This window comes from Larus michahellis, chromosome 16 (assembly GCF_964199755.1).
Source record: "Larus michahellis chromosome 16, bLarMic1.1, whole genome shotgun sequence".
In the NCBI taxonomy this organism is placed as follows: domain Eukaryota; kingdom Metazoa; phylum Chordata; class Aves; order Charadriiformes; family Laridae; genus Larus; species Larus michahellis.
In genome coordinates this window covers 5,077,812-5,096,579 of record NC_133911.1, presented here as the reverse complement: position 1 = coordinate 5,096,579, position 18,768 = coordinate 5,077,812, and the positions used below count along the sequence as shown (strand labels likewise).

Sequence of the window (18,768 nt, the reverse complement as noted above, 5' to 3'; positions counted from 1 at the left end):
TGATGATTTAGAAAAATGGTCTGGTTCTCCTGGAAATGAAGAGCTCAGGTGCTGGTAAAGCTGTTGGCTAGCTTCTTTTTTTTTTTTTTTTTTTAAAATTGCATTAGGATTCCAGAGTTAGGTTTATGTTAACTCTTGGCTAGATGTTCTCGTACATACAGTGTCTCCCATGGGAGCAGCCCAGCTGTGCAGGTCTGCGTCAGTGAAAGGCTACACGCCGTGCGTTTCATTTCGCGTTCCTCTGAGAAGGGCGGGAGTTGGGTGCCTTATTGCTCCCAGGCTGAGCCCTGAGATGCTGATGAGTACACAAACAGTTGTACTGACAGTTCCTTGAGAGGAACTGCATGGTGATTTGAAAACTAAAACATTAAAGGGTTTTTGTCCAAACTGAGCCTTTAATGGCTGACTTCTTAAAAAAAAATATATATTTCTGGTTATTTCAGTAAGCATCTGCTTTCTTTTCTGGGTGCAATGAAACCGGGCTCTACTCTTTTCCAAGTTGTTACTTGCAACTACTTCTGTCTAAGCTGTGGGCACGAAGCAGGGATGGCAAAAGGTGACCAAGGTCCATCTGCTGGTCCATCTGCCTTCATCAGAGAGAACGAAACGGCGGAGAAGCTCTTGTCAGAGCAGGAGAATGATGAGGGGAGAACTATTACTGCCTGGAACAGCAGTGACCTCTTGCGGATAGTGAGGATGGCTGGTTCTGCTGGCAGCTGGCACTTGGAGTCGGAGAATATTATTCTGTTGTGATTATATCTGTGGCCTTAAAGTGAATATGGTACTGGAAGCTCAGATGCTCTTGGCTGGGTATCAAAAACAAACAGATATAAGTCTCTTCTAAACGGCTAAGTCTCTTCTTTCTCACGTGTATGTCCTCTGCAGTGGTGATGTGAAATAGAGTCCTAATTATTCAGGAGCAATCCAGACACTTCTCTCACCCTGCTGAACCCGAGTTGGCCTTGGAGCACATCAGGGGGGTGGGACAGAGTGAGAGCAGAACTCTTGCTCGTGTCCTTTTTCCATGAAGTGTTATCTCAGATAAAAGTTGTCTTGCTGATCTGGCAGAAAATCAGGAGAGTAGGGTGGCATGGAGGCAAGCAAGGACTGCGTCTGGGGTGTGCGGAGGTAGGGCTGAGCCCTAATAACCGCCCCAAAGCCCTAAGGCGTATAACCAGGTTCCCAGTTAACTGCGAACTGTGCCTCAGCCCAGCTTCTCAGCTGGCTGCAAAGGCGAAAGAAACGCTTCCTGTTGAAGCCTTTTCACTTTTTTTTTTAAAGGGTTATATCAGTACATTCTACCTCATGGTGGTTAGTGGAGGTAAATTTATGTACTTATAGCTCAACTCATGCTTTATAAGATGCAGGGTATAGCCTGTGTGTCAGAAAGTTCTTTTAGTAGTTGGGGAGATGAATTCAAGTCAGGAAAAAAGACTTTCTGTGTCTTTCCACCAAATACCAGGTTGCTTCGCCTCCCTGTGCTTTAAGAGCACCTGAAGGTGAAATTCTCAAAGGAGAATCTTCACTTTGAATGTTGCTTTAGGACAAGCTAGTCGCTTCGATTTTTTTACTTCTGCCTCGTCTGAGCTACACACAACACTGCCTTTGAATTGCCATGTATCACAGTTTCCAAATCATTCTGTCTTCTGGACAACTGCAGATTCCATGGGACTGAAGGGCAGGAATGTGTATCTGGGCAGAGACAGCTGCACCGCTGCCCTGCAACTAGCAGGGAACAACACCAAGCGTACAGGAATGGCGCAGAGATGCTGGGTGTGGGTGTCTTGCACGTGCAGATGTCAAGAAAATGAAAGGTAGTGGGAATCTTTAGTAAGACTCGGTTTTGAAGCACTAACTCATCACGCATGTCCTTCTGAGCGGTGACTTCGGTGTGTGCACTTACCATACTCCTATTTCTAGAAAATAGGGCGAGATCTGGCAGAAGATCCCTGTGCCTGTCCAGTTTCTTTCTGATTGCGAAGGGAAAGATACATCTCTCAGTGAGTTGAGACAAAACCAGAACTTTCATTTCCACAAACTTGTGGTTGTGATTCAGATATTCTCTTCTCTCCAGTTCTTAAAAAAAAAAAAAAAAAAAAAAAAAATAGTTTGTCAGGTCACAATAAATTGTAGAAACTGCTGACTATTTTACAAGACATAATGAAGCTGTCTTGTAGAGCCACATCCATCACCCCAAAATAAAAGCAACGCTCCGAAGCCCAGGGTATTTGATGAAGTGATTTCTCTGGATGTTTGCGATAAGTGGGTGACTGTCTTGAGCTATAAAAGTGGGCAAAGGGAAACCAAAGAACAATGAGGAAGCCAAGAATGTGTAAGAGCCACAACTGGGAATGCAGCCTTGACAAAGTTTTGTCTCGTGGCTTTTTTGGGGTCAGAGGGTAGCTAAAGAAAGCCAGGAATAATTAGTTAAAAAATGCTATCAGTGTCAGATTGTGTTCCGGGGAAATGCAAGTTGCTGCAACTTCCTTTTCCTACACAGAACATGCAGAAAGCATCAGACTCCTAAATAAACTTACAAATGTAAAAGCCTGCTTGAATGAAGTTTAACTGAGTGGTAAAGGTCAAAAAGGTCCGTAGAAAGATCTTGTTTCCAAAGGAAGTAACTTTAACAGAGCAAATGCCAGATGCGTCAAGGTGACCAAGAGGCAGCACGCTGAGCCTGGATACAGCTGGAGACTTAGTAAAGAGAATTTTAAAAAGCTCTGTGGTTCACATCTAGCAAGGTCTTGAGAAGTGTGGGGTGACTTGTCCTCGGAGGTGCATGTCTGGAGCAGAAGTGGGGTGTTTGGATGGCACGGGGAAGGCGATGGGAGGGATGGTTCATTTGTGGGGTGCTCTGTGTGCTGACCCACGCGGCCCCGTGTTGTACTGTGGGAAAACTGGCTTAAATCAATCTGATAAAAGACCTCTAAAGACTTTATTCAGAACTGGCAATCCTCGGTAGCCAAGGCACAGCTGAACGTTAGTGAAAAGCTCTTTGTGAACTGGCGGAGTGGGTGTGAAGACTTACCCTGACCAACTGATGGATCCCCAAGGACTTCCAGGATTCATTAGAAAATTGGATTTGAACTTAAAGTCAAAACCAGATGAAGATCATCAAAAGCTTGAGGCAGTGGAACTGCCTGCAGGTTTTGAATACAGCTGTGCAGCGGAGTAGTGGAAGAAGAAAGTGCTGCAGTGGAAAAATGGGAAAACCTGCTCTGAAAACCATGAAGCAGTAGTGGCCCTCTTATACATCTGAGAACAATAGGGCTTTATTTGTAAAAAAGTGCAATTGTTTGTTTTCGTGCAGTAAACTGGCAATAGTGCAAAAACAGAGTTCAATTAAATACTAGTTACCCTGAAAGCCTTAGTTGTAAAATGGTATGTTCTAAAATACAAGACTCCTCAAAAGAAGTGGTTTAAAACATTGAGAAGAACGCCTTCTCAGTTTGGAAGATGGAAATGTAAAACTGAAAGGATACCATGGCCCAAAGTAAAATGCAAACACTGAATAATTTGTGGGTTTTTTAAAGATATTTGTCAGATGCAAGTTCTAGGGTGTGTTGGATGGTTTCAGGGTACTGAGAGAAGAGGAGTGGGGGGGATAAGGTTTTACAGGTCAGAGTAAATCTTGTTAAAAACTGTGAGTTCAGCAGGGATTCTTCTAGGTAGCTAGGGTAGATTAAGCTGTTTGAGAGAACAAGGCACCTGAAACAATAACTATCTCCTTTGGAAACTGAGCACGTCACTCTCCCCATCAAAGGTGTAAGGTCTGAGTTGTCTGTGTGGAAGCTGGTGAAGTGTCAGGCAAGTTAGAAGCAAACAAGAACGTGCTTTCAACTTGTAAGTTCTTTGAAGGGGGGGAGGCACTTTCTTACCTGGAGAAATGTAAAATCTGTTTAACGTGATAGTGAATGCTCTATTGTGTCTGCTTATCCTTTTCTGTTTCGCAGGTTGCAGGAGTCACCGCAAGAGTCAGCGCTGGCGTTTTTCAAAGTAAAGAATGTGGAAGGTAAAGATAACATTGGTGCCACCTGGGGGGGGGGTGAAGGAACCGGGGCAGGATTGCTGCCCAATAACCTCTGATCCTGGGTATCTGAACACATACGGTTCAAACTGTGTCCCCACAAGTGTTCTGTGAAATACTGAGATACGTAGATAGATTGGGTTGTTCAGTCTGGAGGAGGCTTCGGGGAGACCTTAGAGCACCTTCCAGTCCCTAAAGGGGCTCCAGGAAAGCTGGGGAGGGACTCTGGAGCAGGGAGGGGAGCCAGAGGACGAGGGGTGACAGTTTTAACCTGAAAGAGGGTAGATTTAGATGAGATATCAGGAAGAAATTGTTTGCTGTGAGGGCGGTGAGCCCCTGGCCCAGGTTGCCCAGAGAAGCTGTGGCTGCCCCATCCCTGGAGGGGTTCAAGGCCAGGTTGGACGGGGCTTGGAGCAACCTGGGCTGGTGGGAGGTGTCCCTGCCCAGGGCAGGGGGTGGCACTGGATGATCTTTAAGGTCCCTTCCAACCCCAACCATTCTGTGATCCTTTTATCAATACAGTTCTGCCTTGGGAAAGGGTGGGAGAGTTGTGAGCCCTCCTTAGAAGAAGGGTATCAAGGATGCTTTTAGGAGATGGTAGTGGGAAAAAAAAAAAAGGCACTTATTTCCGAATCAGTCCCTTCTGTCACATTGCAGCAGGCGGTCTCGGCGGGTTGTTGTTGTTGTTTTCTGTGGGTTTTTTTTTTGTGTGTGTTTTTGGGTCGGGTAGGTTGGGGTTTTTTTGCTGTAAATTAAAAAGGTTGTTGCCGGGGCGGCGGCAGGCCGTGCCCCAGCGCCCCCCGAGCGCGCTCCAGCCCGTCCGGCGGCCGGGATTCCCCGGGGGCGGCGGGGCCGGGCCGGGCTCACATGACGGCGGGGGCGGGCGGGGCCGGGCCGGGCCGCGGGGCCGCTCCCGCCGCTGCCGGGGCCCGGCGGTGCCGCGTCCCTCCGCCCGGTCCGGCATGCCCGAGCCGCTGCCCCCCACCCGGCTGTACGCCTCGGAGCGGGGGGTCGTGCTGGTGTCCTGCGTGCTCTCCTTCCTGGGCTCCAGCCTGCTGGTCTGCACCCACGCCCTCTGGCCGGAGCTGCGGACGCGTCCCCGCCAGCTCCTGCTCTACCTGTCGCTGGCAGACCTCCTCTCAGCCCTCTCTTACTTCTACGGGGTGCTGCAGGACTTCGACAGGACGTCATGGGACTGCGTGCTGCAGGGCGCCCTGTCCACCTTCTCCAACACCAGCTCCTTCTTCTGGACCATGGCCGTTGCCCTTTACCTCTATATCACCATTGTGAGGGGCTCGCCCACGGGCACGGGCTTGCTCTGCTGCTTCCACGTCGTGAGGTGGGTGCTGTCGGCCGTCCCGGTGAGGCCCCGAGGTGCGGACCCCAAAGCCACCCAGCCTGTGGCCAGGAGCCACCGCTGGCACACTCGGCTCCGCCGTGAAGCACCAGGATGGCTGCTGGAGTCACCTGCGCTTTTCTTAAGGGTAGTGTGCCCTTCTCAAGTGCCTTTTAAACAGGGATTTTGCTGTCTTTTCACTAACCAGCCTTGCTTGTTCACCCCCCCGCCCTCTTCCCTCCCAAGTGAAGAAATGGAGATGTGGAAAACTTAAAAATTATTTGTTTAAGGTCACCTAGGAGAATCTCCGGTAAGAGGTAACGATTCGGAAAATCCTGGCTTCTGCTTTCCCTCCGCAATCTGCTCTGATGTCCTAGAAATGAAACTTGTGTTTGAAATATCAGCGTGCTGTTGCCAAAACTCCCGTGTTTGGGATGTGTTTCCGCAGGTCCCCGTCTTCCCCGTGGCAGCCTGGTCTGTAGATCCTTCCCCTCTGCCCAGGCAGGTTGCTGTAAATGTGGGAGAATATAGCCTGCAAGTGAGGAGGCTGCTGGCAAAGCACTCTGAAGGTTGTTTTGGCATGTTTGATTGAAAGCAAGACAAAACAGACCACAGTGCAGCTTTATGTCTCAGTTTCTGCTATTTAACAAGCTGATTTTCCACATCATGTTTAGTAAAAGCTTTCATTATGCAATTTGAGCTTGTGGAATCATGTGCTACCTCCACGCTGAGCAAAACAGTGATCCTTTAGTCCTCTGTGCCCTCTAGCTTTTGCAATAAATTATAAGAGGAATGATCTGTTTGGTTTTTTTTAAAAAAAAAGCCATCAGGGCAAGTACTGAATTTTCTTTGTTTTCTCAGTCAAATGTTTGTCACCTTTTATTTTCAAACAAGCGTCATTTGGGAGGCGATGGAATTGGAGCTGTGTCCAGGTAAAGGTGGGCCGGAGGAAGGCGTTAAGGCGAAGTGTGAATCAGGGAGGAACTTCCAATTCCTGCCCTACCTGTTCCGATTACGGCTGGGCAGGAAGGTCTGCATGGGAGGCAGCCCGAGGTGACTGCGCGTCCGTCGGCGTACACCGGGCTGAGGGAGGTGACGGTGAAATAAGATGCGGCGGGACAGTGGAGTTCGTTGGGTTATTTCATTTCAAGTGAAGGGAATGTTGCATTTAAGAATTCCGGGGGGGACGGGGACGGAGTGCTGGTGAAGAGCCACATGTTGCTGAAAGAACAGGAAAAAAAGGAGCCTGACTTTGTTATGGGTGTGCTGTCTGCATCAGGCTACATCAAAGAGTTGATGCAAATCTGGCCTATTTGTAATTTTCCTGTCTGCTAATCACTTGTTGTGTGGCTTTTGTCTGTGCTTTACCTTCTCCGTCGGGTTTAACGCGTCTCAGCCTGCAGAAAGGAACAGGCAAATTCGCTGCAATAACGTTGGCCGTAATCTGTGCACTCTTTTAAAACTGTAAGAATCCTGACAGATGGCTCTAACCCTGCGACGGAGGGGAAGGGAGTGTTCAAACCGAACTTCCTCTGGCTGAATCCACTAGGTTGATTTTTCAGGTCTTCCCAGGAAAAATAAAGTGCCATTTTCTGTTCTTGGTATTGATCAGCTCCACTTGCTCTGTTTAAAGGGCAATAGAGAGAGCTTTCATCGGCAACCTGTTACCAGGTTCTGCTTCGCAGACGGCTCCCATTCTGCGCAGAGATGGTGTTTAAAGCGTCTTCCTGCTTTACGATCTGTATGAAAAGCCAGAGAAAACAAGTGAGGACCTGTTCCCTGCCCATCCCCTTGTGACACATCTTCTTTCTTTCCTTCCCTGCAATTTTATCATTACCCGAGAACTCCATCATGAAATCAAATTCTGGACATCATCCTTGGAGGTGGCTCCCTCTCGTGCTTTTCAGTGCTTCAAAGTCCCGCTGTCTGTCTGTCTGCGGTGCTCTTAGCCTAAAAATCTTTCAATACCATGCGGATAGGAGCTTCTGCAACCGGTACCAAAAGGTACTAGCACATGCATTAATTGCAGAAGGTAGGTGATGGAGACCTGTCCAGGGCAAAGGGAAAGGTGACAAAGGGCGGATGATGTTTTAAGGACTTAAAGATAAGTTTCCAGTATTTTTGTCTAGGCAAGAAGCAGGGATTTTTGGATTAGGGATTTCCCCCCCCCCTCCCCACCCTTGCTTGATAGGTTGGTGTTGCAGCAACCAGTGTGTGAAGAGTCATTCTGAGACGCTTGTGGAAGGGACTCCAGGCAGGATGGAGCTCGGTCGCACGTTTCCTATTCTTCACAAGCAGTTACTCCTAAGGGGCAGGTGTTGGTGAAGACGAACACTCTTGATATTGAGTATGACCAGAGCGTGTTTGTTCTTTAGCTGAGTAAATATATGTTGGAAGTCAGTCCTTGAAATGGTCTTTTTAGGGAAATTAGGATGTCACACTGGATGAAACCTGTCAAACAAGTTTGTTCCTTGCATGTTGTTCCTTACAGTCATGTGGGAACACATCCACCTATTCCACTGCTAGACGAGAGAACCGCAGGCTCTGCTTTGGTTTTAAACTTGTGTTGAGCTCAGCTGAGCTTTGAAAACAAGCTTGCAGTTAGCTTTCAAAATATTTATGTAGTTGTAAGGTGTCCGTCCTGGCATCTGGAGTGTAGAGGTCCTGGCTGCCTCACTTGTTCTGGATTTCTAAATACCAAGCATCATTTAGCTGGGTAATGTCACCTCTGCCGTGAGAGTAGCTGATCCAAACTCGGGGTGAGGAATGGACCAGAACCCACCTTGGGATTGTTTCTTGCTTTGCTTTTGATAGCAATTGCTGTCAGCTTCTGAAGTGTTTGCATTTCATGATGAGGCTATGCAGATGGTTATAAGCATATACATGCTTGCTTTTATATACACGTAAAGAGGTAAAATACATGTGTGTGCTTATATAGAAAAGTGAAATACATGTCTATTCTTACATATGTTTATAACCATGCGTATATATGCATGCATGTCCATGGAGTACATGGGGGCCCTTCCATGCACTACTGTACATCCGAGCCCTCCATGGCGCATCACGCGTGATTGTGGCAGTGCTAAATTTCAGGACTGGGCTTAAGTTCCCTCAGCGCTGCCTGTAAGGTGCAGGGATCTCTTGAAACTTGCTGTGGCTTTGTCATTTAGTCTATAAACACTTGTCAGTTGGGCCAGCCAAAGCGCGAGCTCCCTGACTGCGGGTGCCTTAGCTTTTACATTCTGGAGTGCTTCGCTGGTGCTTTGGGACTGCAACCCGTCTGACGCTTGACGGGGAGGGAAAGCAAAGATTTAAATTGGAGCAGATTTGGTCTGGAGTTCTGCTTGCAATGTATGCTCAAAGCTCTTTCCTCAAATTGGCTGGGTATCCAGAAGACTGACTCTTATTATTTCTTTGTTTTCCCCTCTCTTTGTAGAGTAAAAATTCCTGTCCCCAGAAGGGATCGCCTGCAGGTTTGCTGGCAGGGTGGCTTGTTGTCTAACCTGTGCAGGCAGGTGACTGCGAATCTTCCCTGCCTGCGAGAGCCTCTGGGGGTGAGGAAAAAACAAAGCAGCTGTGCGGCATAAATCAGTGTGGTATTAACCCGTCTGACCCAGGCACGCCGAGGACAAGAAAACCAAAACAACTTGTAGGCTGCTGTAGTTTAGGGGTCCTTGTTCTCACCTTGTGTAAGCGCAGCGTTGGTGTTAATGTGGAAAGATGTGCTGGGCTGTATGCGCTGTTACGAATAGGTTGCTGGGGGCTGTATTAGGGACATAAGCGCTGATGTATCTCCCTTCGGGATGGCATTGCAAGCCTTCGTACAGAGGTGCAAGCAGTAGCTTCTTTCCCTTCTCTCCCACACTGATTGTGTTTAGATCCGAGTGTGCTTTTGAAAGGCCCAACCTACATAATTGCATTGTCTTTACGGCTCAAGAGTAAAATTTCTGCCTCTTTCTGTTATCTTGGATCCTTTTTATTCCAGTCTTTACATGTGCCCTGGGTGTTAGAATGGTCTGATTCTTCCGTTGCTCCATTCTTCTAAATGGGTATAAAGCATTGATATTTTGCAGTCCTGGGGAACCTGTCATTTAGGCGTTCTTAAGAATAATCAAATCACAACTCTCAGTTCTCCTTTCCAGTTTTCTAAAATGGAGCTGAAGAAGTTCAGTGAAATGCCTGACTAATTGCTAAATTTTCTAACTTCACTTTGGGTTTGTAATCCTTTGTCCTTGGTGTTAGTTGTAGTAGCCGTCTGATCCCAATATGCTATTTAAGTGAAAATGAACTGCCTGATGTGTGGCAGTTTTCTTCCATGTTCTTTCTTGTACCAGTTAAATACTTGAAGATTTTAAGTCCCTTGTCTAGTGGTCTCTTCTTTCCTACCGTGGCCTCTCTCACTGTGTCTGTATGCTCTTCTCTCTTATATCCCTGCCTGGTAATTTGACCTGGTTTCATCTCGTATAATTCTCTTTCAGTTTCAGGTCACTGTGGAGATCATTATTTAGGCAAATTAGTTTCTTAATACGCTTCCTTTTTCTTGCTGCTGGACTCATTTGTGCTTGTGTGCCTTGTTATGATTTCTTTAAGGAGGTGCCAGTTCTCTTGAATTCTTTACCTTAGTGGTCGCTTCTTCCAAGCGTACTGAAATTTGAATGTCTCTGCGTCTCTAATCCTTGTTTTCAGGTAAATCACCATTTTGACCAAAATGAGTCTTGAGCAGCGTAGAAATTTTCATGGTGGTGGCGATGTTTGGAATGTTTTTTAGAAAGCCTGTGCTGATAATAGCATGGGGAGGGCAGCACTCTCCTTAAATAACAGCAGTGCCTCGACGAGCACTGGCTGTTCTGAACTGAACGCTGAAACAAAATGTCCTAAACGTGCTATGAGGTTGACTCTGGTTTGTTTTACAGCATAATATTTATACTTGTTTTGTGAGCAGGTGAACCCAGACGTTGTTTAAGAGTAGGAAATAGGCTATTTTTGAGATCTAATATCATGGGATTATCTCCGATTTTTTTATTTTTTTTTTTTCAGTCGGGCTGTGGAATTTCAGATAATCTGGTGGAGGCAACTGCTGGTTGCCTGTGTGGTGTGATGCATGTGAAACTGGTTTTAGGAGGAAGATCTTTTTCATGTTCTCTGCAGCTGCTCCAGGCTGTTGGTGAAGGAGGAGGGTGAGGCAGGAAGGTAATGAGAGCAGTGCAGTAATGGCTTTGTTTTCTTTGCATCTGGAGAGGCCAGGAGGGCTGCGCTGGAAGCTCGAGCTGAGCATTCCCTGAAGCATTCGTGTCATGTATTGAGGAGTTGTGTCACGTATTGAGGAATTGTCCTTGTCCTCCACAGAACCCTTCTCTGAGGATGACTATGGGGCGGGCAGGTGATGCATTCAGCTGAGTGCAGGGCAGTGTTCCAGTTGTGGGTAATTGGTGGGTTGCACATCCCAGGCTGCGAAGCCCTGGCTATTAGCAGCACCCAGAAAGGGCTGAGTGTCTTCACATTTGGGCTCATGGAATTTTTCAGTTCTTGCTCATGGGTGGTTTTTTTTGTGGGCAGCCTGAGCTGCTGAATGACTTAATTCATGTGTGTCACCAGTTATTTTTCTTCTAAATGCTTCCCTGTATTTGCCTCTGCTGTCAAGAGAGAAGCCGAAGTCAGAACACCGCTCCCAGTTAGGAGAATATTGCTCCTCTTCGCTTTCTTAGCTTTTTGCTGTTGCTGACAGCGCTTTTACTTGGCGAGAAACTTGCCCTTTGTCCTTCAGAAATTATCCTTTTGCTCCCAAAATATTGACTACATCTCCACTTAAAAACAAACACATCTCCACTTAAAAACAAACAAACAAAAAAAACCCCTACTGATGGAATAAAACTGTGGATCTCTTTGTGTGCTGGTCCTTTGTGCCAGGTGTCACTCAGGAATCAGAACATGGCGTCGGTCGCTTGTTCTGACAGCCGTGCGTCAGCCGGCGTGCTCGTCAATGGCTGGGTCCTACAGGATGGTCACCTTGTACAATGCTCTGGCCTCGTCAAATCCTCCACCTCGCCTGTATCCAGGGGGGAAGGGGAGTAGGTGGGATGTCTCCTGTTCACCTCGCTGGACGCTCACCGCTTGCCGTGCGGGCCCGCTTCCAGCTCAGAGTGCGGCACATCGTTATGCGTCTGTCCTTCGGGACTGGGGATCCAAATTCCTCGAGTAGGTCCCCGGGAAGCGGATTTGCAGTCCACGTTTGTGTGCTGTCAAATACCTCTTTGTCTGTCGCTCCCCTTCGGCCTGACGCGGGAGTGTTGATGTTCTGGAACGGGTATTGCTGTCCTGTCTGATGAAGAATCCCTTGGTCCGTCACCCATTTTTCCCTGGAGTGTGGAGGGACTAAACTGAGTATGTTCTTGGCTTAACCTTGCTCTTCATCTTCTTTCCTCAGCTGGGGAGTCCCCCTTGGCATTACGGTGGCTGCTGTTGCTCTGAAGAAGATTGGCTATGATGCCTCCAATGTTTCTGTGGGCTGGTGTTGGGTCAACTTGGACGCAGAGGACCGGGTCTTGTGGATGTTGCTAACAGGGAAAGTTTGGGAGATACTGGCCTACGTGACTTTGCCAGTGCTCTACATTCTCATCAAGAAGCACATTAATAGAGCGGTGAGTATTTTGCTGCTTTCAGCTTAGGTTACAGAGTTGCTGTGTGGTTCTGTCCTCCCCTGCTCTGAAGATTTGGCTGCGTATGTAGCAGGTACCCAGGCAGGAGGTGCTTCACGTACTGCTGAAATGCATCCAGCACTGGAGGAGCAGCACACCCGATGGAGCAGCTGCAGCAGCATTACACAATGACTTAGCACTAGAAGGATGTAAAAGCGTTTTGGAAACTTAAGGGGTTATGGGATGTATGTGAGAGAAGCATAAATCCTACAGTAAGAATTGAAACAGGATGTGAAGGATGAAATTCAGCTTTAGTCAGTCTTCCATGGTTCCACTTGTGCCAAGCCTGAGATTGGCATCCCGACTTACCTAACCTCAGGCATTTTAGGATCTCTAATGATAGTTTGCATTTATGAATACCTGTTTGGTACTAGCAGCATAAAGCCCCCTTTGGGAGTCTGGGCACTATAGCATTAGCACCATAGGCATCAGCAATACGCTCCGTCCTAGGAGGGTTTCAGAATTCGGAAGCCTATTTGCTGCTGTTCCTTGTGAACACAGAGAATCCAGGGGGCATCTAGGACAACATCTGTGTAATAAAACATCTGCATAATAAAGACATCTAGATTGAGCGTGGCAGGAGGAACGACATCCAGAGATTCCTTTTTTTTCCTCTAAGTTGTAGTAGGGGAAAAAACCCCAAACATCGGGACAGATGTCCTGGAAAATGCTGCCACTGCAAACCTGCGTGCTGTGGTTGTTAGGGATAAACACGGATCTGGTTAGGGCAGGATCCCACAGACGTGTTGGAAGAAGGTAGCCTTAAGCAGTCCTAAGGGCCCGGGGAAAGGGGTGTTGGGAAGGGCTTGCTGGTGCTCGTCACCATCACCTGACATAAATCAGACAGGACGCTGTGTTCCAGCCGCTGTCAAAGATAGCAGCGTGACTGCCGGGGAAACCTGAGCCCCCACCAGACCGGGCTGTCACCCTCCTGCCCTGCCAGGGACTCTCGGGCACTCTGCTCTCCTGGCCCCGCTCCCAGCCCTGACGCCCGCAGGAGCAGTGCTGCGGGCAGGCGGTGGTCACCGTTCTCGTAACGGAGGGTCTGAGGGCTGGAGCAGCAGCACACAGGGCCTCCTGGACTGGAGGGTCTCTCTTGTCATCACTAGCGATTTTGCCAAGCCTGGTACCTGCTTACTGAGGCTCTTTGCTGGCGGGAGGTCTCCCCCTTCCATGGAGGAGCAAGAGGCAGCCAGGGCTGGGTTTGGGACGAAGTGGGTTTTGCAGCAGAGGCTTCTGCGCAGTCTGAGAAACTCTGGAAGTAGCTGTTGTGGGGGGCCAGGCGCAGGGTGTGCACGAGGGGCTTCCCAAAGGGAACAGACTGCATGGGAGCGGGTGGGAAGCTGCGCTGAAAGCCCTCAGCAGGGTTCAACTGGGGGCACCGTGCGGCGTTGTCACACGGCTCTGTTCTGGAGGAGGCAAAGTGTCGGGACTGGGGGTACTGGAGTGAAGGAGAATACTATGAATCAGTTGTCTATTCTCTGTAGCCCTAATGGTAGGAGGAATCATTTTCTGCAGGTCAGCTATCCTGAGATTTTAATCTCTTCACCCACGTTAACACCCTGGTATTCAGCATCCTATGTCCCAGACACTGCTCTGGGTGCTGTGGTGACCTGCTCTCCCCCATCCAGGAATCTGAGTGCATCCAGTAGCTTCCACAATAGGAAGGTCTCATGGGCCTTACACCTCTGCCCACCCTGACCCAGGACACAGATCCCAGGTTTTCGTTCTACATGTGCTGGTATAGAGAGGCTGGCTGGCTTGCCCAAATCCATGGAAGCACATTGCTGGCAGTATGTGGTTGGAAATCAGGCAGCAGGTTCTACACAAACATACCGAAGGGCTGGCTCACCTGGGCATAAATTCCTTGTGGAACTTGTTGGCTGTAGCCATGGTGAAGGCCAAAAGTTTTAATAGTTTGAGAAAGATGAGCTGGACTTCTCCCACATACACGTACATGTGTATGTATATATATATATATATAAAAATATATATTTTTATATATATATCTGTCAAGAGACATTTGCAAGGCCAAACCATGTATTTACGAGGCAGTAAAGCCAGCAGCAATGGGGCCAGGTCACCAGACCAGCAAAACTATTTCTTTTTGCTCTTTTACATTGTTATGACCTGGTTTCTTGGCAACTGCGTAGTGATGTTTGTTAATATAAAGCTTTAGTGGGACTCTGATAAGGGTCGGATTTCGTTTATTTGCCACTCCTTGGCTTCAGTAGGAATGTTTTGCGTTACCAAGGGCAGAATGTGGCTGAAGACAGTGTTCCTGCTGACTTCCCACAAGATGCAAAAATTTAGTTTGCTTTGGAAAGAATCCCTGGAGCTAAATGTCCGACTTGTATAGCTTTTTGTTCATGTTTTTTGTCTCCCTCCCACCCTCCCTGGAAGCATGCCGCGCTCTCAGAGTATCGCCCCATCCTCTCAAGAGCACCTGCATTTCCACCCCGGACCTCCATAGCAGATAAGAAGTTGATTCTCATCCCTGTCATCTTTATCGTCCTCCGCATCTGGAGCACTGTGCGATTCATTCTGACCCTCTGTAACTCCCCTGCAGTGCAGAATTCGCTCCTGGTTGTCCTGCATGTAAGTATTTGCCAGGAAATGCATTAGAAGGAGGATCTGGGAGGGAGATGAGGATTAATTGCTCTTAATGCCACTTTTTCATGGCAGGATGCGGCGCGTACTGGTAAGAAACGCGCGTTGCAAGGGCATCTACTCCCTGCTGGCAAGCGCTGTCTGGGATGCTCGCTCTGCAATGGCCATTTCACAGCATCTAGTGGCTACAGAGAGTCACTGCAGTGGGCGTGTTGGGCGATGCCGGCTGCTTGCGGGAAAGGCAGGCTCAGAGGAGGGATGCTGGGTGTCTGTCCTTCCGCAGGGCTCAGCCCGCTCCTCCCCTAGACCAGGCTGCAGAAGCAGCAGCCCACAGCGGCCGTCTGGTCTGCTTTTGGGTGCAAGGTTGGTTTTTCTGAATCTGTTTTTCTCGTCTAAGTGGGATTTGCTGTCAGTTGGGCAGTACTGTAGCTGATCTGACGCGATGTTTGCTCTTTTCCGGGGGATGGTCTGTAGGAATGACACCGGTTAATTCCTTTCTTGCCCTTGCAGGGAATCGGTAACACGTTCCAAGGAGGTGCCAACTGTATTATGTTTGTCCTCTGTACGCGGGTGGTCCGGACTCGGCTATTTTCCTCCATTTGCTGTTGCCACCACGATGAGTTGGACTGGCCTTTGCGAAGATCGGACAGCCACTGGCAGCGCCCAGAACCCCCCAGGGACGTGCCAGGCCCTGAGGGGACGAAACCCGTGCTTTCCAGCACCTGAGCCTGGGCTGCCTACACCTCGGCGCTGATTTCTTCTTTCTTGGTAAAGATCGAGCGTGTCTTTCCTCCTGCCCTGTCTCTGCTCGGCTTCGTGAGGTGAGGGGTGGGGGACAGCAGTCGACAGAGGCCGGTTTCTGCTGCCGCTGTGGGGGTTCCCTGTCTGACTCCAGAGCAGCTCCCCGTCATGCTCCTTTGGGGTGAAACCATTTACAGAACTGATCCGCTGCCCTTCCCTGTGAGCTGGGGTAGCGTCTGTTACTCCAGCCTGTAAAATGAGGAAACAGACTGCAGTGCTGTCTGGCCCATGGGGGCAGGGCACCAGTGAAAACTGAAGAAGAGGAATTAGTGGCTCCTTCTGATGTAAAACACCACGCACATATACATTTCTTCAGTGCTGCACGGTTCAGATGTATTTACTGCCTCAAGTATTCCTCGTAATGCAATGCAATCTCTGCTGCTGATCGTTATAAGGAAGCGGAGGGTGACTCATCCAAGCTTACATAGGAAATCTGCAGCAGCAAAAACTTGACAGAAGCTCTTCATCATTTCAGGTCCAAGACTGGCCACTGATGCCCTTGCAGGGGTCCAGTTGTGTGAGCGTCTAGTTCTCAAAGCATCTTGTTTCCTTGGGCTTGACCCCATGAGTGGTTGCAGAGCGTGCAGGGGTGTCAAGACTTAACGCATTTAAGAGCGGTTGGGGTGCTGTGTGGGTTTCTGCCGGTGAGGCGGATATTGATGGCACTCTCGTCAGTAACAGAGTGCAGCTGAAGGAGGTAAACACCTGCAGGGCAGGTCTGAAAGGCAGGGAACCTGCCTGGCTCACGGGCAGAGCAGGGGCCGAGCATCCTGGAAAGCGAGCTGGGTATTGGTTATGGTCGGTCTCTGAGTAGACTGCTCGTGTACATCTGTTTCTAGTCCTCCCAGACCACAAAGCCCCCAAAACAAAGAATTTTTTAAAATCCATTGGCAATTCGTTTTAGCTTGTATAACAAGTTCCTGCAAAAAGAAGAGGAGCCTCGTGAATTGCCTGGGGAGAGAGGGCAGCTGTTGGGCTCCCGCTGCTCCAGGCACCCAGCTGTTCCAAAGCTGCTCTTATTAGTTTAATTTTAGTCATGTTAACAGCATGCAGAGCAGTTAAATAATACAGTGATCTCATGGGACTATAGGCAGAGGCAAGTCCTGCTATTTCCTGAATTGAAGACTTGGCATTAACTCTATTATGATACTAATATACCTAAGCCCCCTTGCGCACAGGCTGTGTAAGCATGGGAAGGTGGTGTCCTCAAGAGCCCATTGACACGTTTCATGGGGCTGTAGAGGGGTTCAGCTCTTTAGCATCACTAGAGTCTTTGAAGAGTAGATGCAAACATCTTATCTCTGGCATAGATGACTTCAAGAGATTTTTGGCTCCTTTCAAAAGGCTTTTGGAAACTTCTAAAAGCTAAGTAGCAACCGTGGTACCTCAACCTCGTGTTAATCCAGTATGGCTTGGAAAGAGGACCTACGTTAAAAACTTCTTGCAGAAGAGCAGGGTACTAAATCTTAAGTGTTGAGACTTAGAATTGTGCTGTGTTTTGTTGTTTGGGTTTTTTTTTGAGCCATCCCTGAAGAGAAGAAGTGAAATTGTCACCGGCTTGGCTTAAGGGAAAACAAAACAGAACACCACAAACACAAAAAACCAACCACCCCCTCAAAAAAAACCTAACCCAAACAGACTCCTCATTCTCAGTTTGCCCTTTTCCATTACAGAGCTCTGAGAAATGTTGTTGGAGGAATGTGCAGCTCAAGAGAATTACATTTCCAGCTCCAGGGGTTCAGGGAAGCACGGTGGTTTGTAGAGGCCAGCTTTTGGCAACAGCACTTGTGCTGATACAAGCGGAAAGTCTCTGTCCATCTTCATGTCGGCAAGGACAGAGAAGGAAAAACAGCCAGCAGAGGACTTCATAGAAGCGTCTGTGGCTCCTAACACTGAAGCTGACTGCAGCCCAAATATAAACGATGATGGGATAATCGGGGAGGTGGTGTGCAGAAATGCATGGCTGCTCCTGGCAGGTCCCCCTCGGCCCCTGGCGTGACGTGCGAGTGCAGGGCGGTGCTGGGGGCAGTTGTCCCTCCAGCCCCCGTTGTCTGTGGAGATGACTCTGAACTCTTTCCTGTCAGCCACGGACCGGGGGATTTTAACTCTGTTGTTTCTGAAGGTGGCTGAGGTTGGGGTATCTGGCTGCGCTTTAGGAATGGGTCCATCATGGCTGTTTTCAGCTGCTGATGTCCCTGCAGCTTGGGCTGCAGCAAGCCTGTTGTCCTGGCTCAGGGCAAACCAGGGCGCGCTGGCTGCGGGAAGGTGAGGCAGTCCTGGATTTTAACTGTGCTTCATTTTGAGCAGGTGCAGGATCATCCCGGAGTCCCACAGAGGGAGCTAGAGCCTGGGGAAAAGCACCGCTGGAGCAGCCGAGCAAAGGGAAGAGGCCCCGGCGTTCCTCCTTGGCATTTGGCCTTGAACTTTGCTCAGGACCCTCTGGAAGATACTGTTTGGCTGCACTCTAACTGCCTGGTTTTCTTCCCTCCTTCCCCTCTCCCTCCACTATAAATCTGAAAAATTGTTTGGGGTTTCTGTCTGACAAGGCAAATATGTTGTGAGTTCTGGGGTGAACAAATACTGTGGCGATAGGAAAACTTTAGTAGCTGCTGAGTAGGACTACTATCCTGGGCATGGATTCTGGTCCTAGTGCATGAGGTCTTCCAGGGAGCTCCGGTCTGGCTCCTGTTCTTCACTTGAATGTGGACAGTGGTGTGCAAACGTGCTTGTTTGGTGGTGGTGACGGGTAGTTCCTCCTGATGGTTTATTCCTCCTCCATGGTGGTTAGGGGTTGTCATCATCGGGGTTTGTGATGGCAGCGTGCTTATTGCCTCCTGGGGAAATCTGAACTCTGCAGACCCCCTTGGTGCTCAGGGATCTTGGGATGTACCACCCCAGCCTCCAGCAAGGACTGCCCTCGCCAGCAGCAAGACGGTGCCTGGCGTGTGCTCTGAACTCCGGACGTCCTCTGCTGAAGCACAGGCTGCAGTCGGCTCTTGCTTTGGGAGCGTTATATCCGAGCTGGGGAGGGAATGGTTTTTGTTTGCTATTTGGAGATAGTGTTTTACCTTATTTACAGCTCCTCGCTTGTTGTTTTGTTTTTTTTTTTAAAAACATTTTCTCCAACTTTTACAAAATAAAGTTTTGTTTCTTTACCAAGATGTTGTTCAAGCATGTTGTGGTGGGTCTCAGCCCCTTGGAGAATTTGGATGAGAAACTGTTGCGAGATCTTCCTTCAGGTTTCTTTTGTGTCTACCATAAAGACTAAGACATGTACAGGAAGGCAAATCTCTTCT

At 48.7% G+C, this 18,768-nt stretch overlaps 1 protein-coding gene across 2 annotated transcripts; it reads left to right on the top strand.

The window, feature by feature from the left end:
- The first annotated feature begins 4,451 nt into the window (after nucleotides 1-4,451).
- On the top strand, nucleotides 4,452-18,631 carry GPR157 (G protein-coupled receptor 157). Of its 2 annotated transcripts, none has more exons than XR_012583978.1 (5): nucleotides 4,452-5,514; nucleotides 11,791-12,004; nucleotides 14,465-14,659; nucleotides 15,182-15,439; nucleotides 17,780-18,631. XR_012583978.1 is itself a non-coding variant. In XM_074560765.1 (5 exons), exons 1-4 carry the CDS (start codon nucleotides 4,993-4,995, stop codon nucleotides 15,395-15,397), a joined length of 1,002 nt encoding a protein of 333 aa, XP_074416866.1. In that variant the 5' UTR covers nucleotides 4,763-4,992; the 3' UTR covers nucleotides 15,398-15,439; nucleotides 17,780-18,631. The 2 variants fall into 2 exon arrangements, 1 of the variants encoding a protein (XP_074416866.1); XM_074560765.1 differs by having other exon boundaries at nucleotides 4,763-5,369.
- Nucleotides 18,632-18,768: the final 137 nt, after the last annotated feature.